At 48.9% G+C, this 6,117-nt stretch overlaps 1 protein-coding gene across 1 annotated transcript in view; it reads left to right on the plus strand.

The window, feature by feature from the left end:
- Window positions 1-6,117, plus strand: part of LOC311229258 (myosin light chain kinase, smooth muscle-like) — a gene marked incomplete at both ends in the record, with an annotated part of 244,583 nt that overhangs the window by 165,435 nt on the left and 73,031 nt on the right. The window contains 1 exon segment of the mRNA XM_084315325.1: window positions 1,315-1,471. Within this exon segment, the coding sequence (XP_084171451.1) occupies window positions 1,315-1,471 (157 nt within the window).

Here is a 6,117-nt window from a genome sequence, read left to right on the forward strand (position 1 = left end):
CAGACAGTGGATGGCGTGGTGGGAAGTGATGGAGGGGTGGGCTCTCAGGATAAGAAAAGAGTGACAAGTTTGGTCATAGAAGACACAGGTTCCTCTCAGTCCAGTATGGACAAGGATGAAGTTGAAAAACAATGGGGTGAGATTGAAAAACAATGGGGGGATGACATCTCAAGTGTTGAGGAAGATGAGTTCCCAAATGCTTCTCAAGTGTCTGATTCACAACGGAAAAAAATTTATGCAGTCAGGCAGATACAGAAGTTCCTGCACACAACAAAAAATTGTGTCAAAGTGGAAGATTTTTTTGAAGATTTGGAGATGTTTATTTTTTCAGCAAGGACTCAAATGAGGTCGAAGAACAATGGGGGGTACACTTCCCAGGAAGTTTTTAGACTGAGAAAGATTGTGCAGAAGCTCAAAAAACTGGATAATATAATGTTATCATGATAATGGAGCTTCTGATGTGTGGAGCCCGGCTGGACATTCAGGAAGGGAGTAGACCTGGGCTTGGACAGTGTCTGCAAGCAGTTGGGACAATGACACTGAAAGATGTTGTGAATGTAGCCGGGTCAGAGGAAGTGGCTTCTTTATTGGGGCTGAGGACGGCCTGTCACAACAGGGTCTGTCTGGACGATTGGACTAAAGCGCGGAGCGTCGGGGAACAATACCTGTTGCAGGATTATTTCGGTGGAACGGAAGGTCCTGATGAAGGGGATCTTTTTTTTCATGAGCTGGATATAAAAACTGACACAAATGGACTGACGGGACCCTTTTGGGTTGCTCATATGTTGTTCTTGATGACATATTATGTGTTGAATGGAAGTATGGATATTTTTTTTGTTTGGGTGGAGCTTCATGTTTTTTTGTTGTGTTGCAGACGACAGGTGTATTTTAGCATTTTTTTTATTGTGAGATCTCATGTGGTTTTAAGTGTGATGGGGACATATGTTGCCCGATATAATGTGTAGTTAGTCGTTTTAATTGTATTGACATACACATTGTACATTGTAATGAGAAATATGTAAATAAATTTTTTTCTAAAATCAAAAAATCTCCTCTCTCTCTCTCTCTCTCTCTCTCTGCCTCTGTCTCTCTCTCTTCATATTGTTTCTCTCTCTCTCTCTCTCTCTCTCTCTCTCTCTCTCCTCTCTCTCTCTCTCTCTCTCTCTCTCTCTCTCTCTCTCTCTCTCTCTCTCTCTCTCTCTCTCTCTCTCTCTCTCTCTCTCTCTCTCTCTCTCCTCTCTCTCTCTCTCTCTCTCTCTCTCTCTCTCTCTCTCTCTCTCTCCCTCTCCTCTCCTCCTCCCCCCTCCCTCTCAGATCCAGGAGGGGACTGGAGATGTTACTATAGAGACCACTGACAGCAGCACCAAGCTGACTATAGCTGACGGCCAGCAGGACCACTGTGGCTGTTACACCATCGAGCTGAGGAACAGCTATGGCCTCCGCCAGGCCGCCCTCAACCTCACCATCGTCGGTAAGCTCCTCAACCAGCCTCTTGTTAGTCTGCAGACAGACAGACCTCAAACCTCACTCTCATCTGTAAGCTCCTCAACCAGCCTCTTGTTAGTCTGCAGACAGACAGACCTCAACCTCACCATCGTCGGTAAGCTCCTCAACCAGCCTCTTGTTAGTCTGCAGACAGACAGACCTCAACCTCACTCATCTGTAAGCTCCTCAACCAGCCTCTTGTTAGTCTGCAGACAGACAGACCTCAACCTCACTCTCATCTGTAAGCTCCTCAACCAGCCTCTTGTTAGTCTGCAGACAGACAGACCTCAACCTCACTCTCATCTGTAAGCTCCTCAACCAGCCTCTTGTTAGTCTGCAGACAGACAGACCTCAACCTCACTCTCATCTGTAAGCTCCTCAACCAGCCTCTTGTTAGTCTGCAGACAGACAGACCTCAACCTCACTCTCATCTGTAAGCTCCTCAACCAGCCTCTTGTTAGTCTGCAGACAGACAGACAGACCTCAACCTCACTCTCATCGGTAAGCTCCTCAACCAGCCTCTTGTTAGTCTGCAGACAGACAGACCTCAACCTCACTCTCATCTGTAAGCTCCTCAACCAGCCTCTTGTTAGTCTGCAGACAGACAGACCTCAACCTCACTCTCATCGGTAAGCTCCTCAACCAGCCTCTTGTTAGTCTGCAGACAGACAGACCTCAACCTCACTCTCATCTGTAAGCTCCTCAACCAGCCTCTTGTTAGTCTGCAGACAGACAGACAGACCTCAACCTCACTCTCATCTGTAAGCTCCTCAACCAGCCTCTTGTTAGTCTGCAGACAGACAGACCTCAACCTCACTCTCATCTGTAAGCTCTCAACCAGCCTCTTGTTAGTCTGCAGACAGACAGACCTCAACCTCACTCTCATCGGTAAGCTCCTCAACCAGCCTCTTGTTAGTCTGCAGACAGACAGACCTCAACCTCACTCTCATCTGTAAGCTCCTCAACCAGCCTCTTGTTAGTCTGCAGACAGACAGACCTCAACCTCACTCTCATCTGTAAGCTCCTCAACCAGCCTCTTGTTAGTCTGCAGACAGACAGACCTCAACCTCACTCTCATCTGTAAGCTCCTCAACCAGCCTCTTGTTAGTCTGCAGACAGACAGACCTCAACCTCACTCTCATCTGTAAGCTCCTCAACCAGCCTCTTGTTAGTCTGCAGACAGACAGACCTCAACCTCACTCTCATCTGTAAGCTCCTCAACCAGCCTCTTGTTAGTCTGCAGACAGACCTCAACCTCACTCTCATCTGTAAGCTCCTCAACCAGCCTCTTGTTAGTCTGCAGACAGACAGACCTCAACCTCACTCTCATCTGTAAGCTCCTCAACCAGCCTCTTGTTAGTCTGCAGACAGACAGACCTCAACCTCACTCTCATCTGTAAGCTCCTCAACCAGCCTATTGTTAGTCTGCAGACAGACAGACCTCAACCTCACTCTCATCTGTAAGCTCCTCAACCAGCCTCTTGTTAGTCTGCAGACAGACAGACCTCAACCTCACTCTCATCTGTAAGCTCCTCAACCAGCCTCTTGTTAGTCTGCAGACAGACAGACCTCAACCTCACTCTCATCTGTAAGCTCCTCAACCAGCCTCTTGTTAGTCTGCAGACAGACAGACCTCAACCTCACTCTCATCTGTAAGCTCCTCAACCAGCCTCTTGTTAGTCTGCAGACAGACAGACCTCAACCTCACTCTCATCTGTAAGCTCCTCAACCAGCCTCTTGTTAGTCTGCAGACAGACAGACAGACCTCAACCTCACTCTCATCTGTAAGCTCCTCAACCAGCCTCTTGTTAGTCTGCAGACAGACAGACCTCAACCTCACTCTCATCTGTAAGCTCCTCAACCAGCCTCTTGTTAGTCTGCAGACAGACAGACCTCAACCTCACTCTCATCTGTAAGCTCCTCAACCAGCCTCTTGTTAGTCTGCAGACAGACAGACCTCAACCTCACTCTCATCTGTAAGCTCCTCAACCAGCCTCTTGTTAGTCTGCAGACAGACAGACCTCAACCTCACTCATCTGTAAGCTCCTCAACCAGCCTCTTGTTAGTCTGCAGACAGACAGACAGACCTCAACCTCACTCTCATCGGTAAGCTCCTCAACCAGCCTCTTGTTAGTCTGCAGACAGACAGACCTCAACCTCACTCTCATCTGTAAGCTCCTCAACCAGCCTCTTGTTAGTCTGCAGACAGACAGACCTCAACCTCACTCTCATCTGTAAGCTCCTCAACCAGCCTCTTGTTAGTCTGCAGACAGACAGACCTCAACCTCACTCATCTGTAAGCTCCTCAACCAGCCTCTTGTTAGTCTGCAGACAGACAGACCTCAACCTCACTCTCATCTGTAAGCTCCTCAACCAGCCTTTTGTTAGTCTGCAGACAGACAGACCTCAACCTCACTCTCATCTGTAAGCTCCTCAACAGCCTCTTGTTAGTCTGCAGACAGACAGACCTCAACCTCACTCTCATCTGTAAGCTCCTCAACCAGCCTCTTGTTAGTCTGCAGACAGACAGACAGACCTCAACCTCACTCTCATCTGTAAGCTCCTCAACCAGCCTCTTGTTAGTCTGCAGACAGACAGACCTCAACCTCACTCTCATCTGTAAGCTCCTCAACCAGCCTCTTGTTAGTCTGCAGACAGACAGACCTCAACCTCACTCTCATCTGTAAGCTCCTCAACCAGCCTCTTGTTAGTCTGCAGACAGACAGACAGACCTCAACCTCACTCTCATCTGTAAGCTCCTCAACCAGCCTCTTGTTAGTCTGCAGACAGACAGACCTCAACCTCACTCTCATCTGTAAGCTCCTCAACCAGCCTCTTGTTAGTCTGCAGACAGACAGACCTCAACCTCACTCTCATCTGTAAGCTCCTCAACCAGCCTCTTGTTAGTCTGCAGACAGACAGACAGACAGACCTCAACCTCACTCTCATCTGTAAGCTCCTCAACCAGCCTCTTGTTAGTCTGCAGACAGACAGACCTCAACCTCACTCTCATCTGTAAGCTCCTCAACCAGCCTCTTGTTAGTCTGCAGACAGACAGACCTCAACCTCACTCATCTGTAAGCTCCTCAACCAGCCTCTGTTAGTCTGCAGACAGACAGACCTCAACCTCACTCATCTGTAAGCTCCTCAACCAGCCTCTTGTTAGTCTGCAGACAGACAGACCTCAACCTCACTCTCATCTGTAAGCTCCTCAACCAGCCTCTGTTAGTCTGCAGACAGACAGACCTCAACCTCACTCTCATCTGTAAGCTCCTCAACCAGCCTCTTGTTAGTCTGCAGACAGACAGACCTCAACCTCACTCTCATCTGTAAGCTCCTCAACCAGCCTCTTGTTAGTCTGCAGACAGACAGACCTCAACCTCACTCTCATCTGTAAGCTCCTCAACCAGCCTCTTGTTAGTCTGCAGACAGACAGACCTCAACCTCACTCTCATCTGTAAGCTCCTCAACCAGCCTCTTGTTAGTCTGCAGACAGACAGACCTCAACCTCACTCTCATCTGTAAGCTCCTCAACCAGCCTCTTGTTAGTCTGCAGACAGACAGACATCAACCTCACTCTCATCTGTAAGCTCCTCAACCAGCCTCTTGTTAGTCTGCAGACAGACAGACCTCAACCTCACTCTCATCTGTAAGCTCCTCAACCAGCCTCTTGTTAGTCTGCAGACAGACAGACAGACAGACCTCACCTCACTCTCATCTGTAAGCTCCTCAACCAGCCTCTGTTAGTCTGCAGACAGACAGACCTCAACCTCACTCTCATCTGTAAGCTCCTCAACCAGCCTCTTGTTAGTCTGCAGACAGACAGACCTCAACCTCACTCTCATCTGTAAGCTCCTCAACCAGCCTCTGTTAGTCTGCAGACAGACAGACCTCAACCTCACTCTCATCTGTAAGCTCCTCAACCAGCCTCTGTTAGTCTGCAGACAGACAGACCTCAACCTCACTCTCATCGGTAAGCTCCTCAACCAGCCTCTTGTTAGTCTGCAGACAGACAGACCTCAACCTCACTCTCATCTGTAAGCTCCTCAACCAGCCTCTTGTTAGTCTGCAGACAGACAGACCTCAACCTCACTCTCATCTGTAAGCTCCTCAACCAGCCTCTTGTTAGTCTGCAGACAGACAGACCTCAACCTCACTCTCATCTGTAAGCTCCTCAACAGCCTCTTGTTAGTCTGCAGACAGACAGACCTCAACCTCACTCTCATCTGTAAGCTCCTCAACCAGCCTCTTGTTAGTCTGCAGACAGACAGACAGACCTCAACCTCACTCTCATCGGTAAGCTCCTCAACCAGCCTCTTGTTAGTCTGCAGACAGACAGACCTCAACCTCACTCTCATCTGTAAGCTCCTCAACCAGCCTCTTGTTAGTCTGCAGACAGACAGACCTCAACCTCACTCTCATCTGTAAGCTCCTCAACCAGCCTCTTGTTAGTCTGCAGACAGACAGACCTCAACCTCACTCTCATCGGTAAGCTCCTCAACCAGCCTCTTGTTAGTCTGCAGACAGACACCAGTCACATGCCTCTTGTTAGTCTGCAGACAGACAGACCTCAACCTCACTCTCATCGTAAGCTCCTCAACCCAGCCTCTTGTTAGTCTGCTGCAGACAGAC

The sequence above is a fragment of the Notolepis coatsorum genome (assembly GCF_963971535.1).
Source record: "Notolepis coatsorum genome assembly, chromosome: 5".
NCBI classification, from domain to species: Eukaryota; Metazoa; Chordata; class Actinopteri; order Aulopiformes; family Paralepididae; genus Notolepis; species Notolepis coatsorum.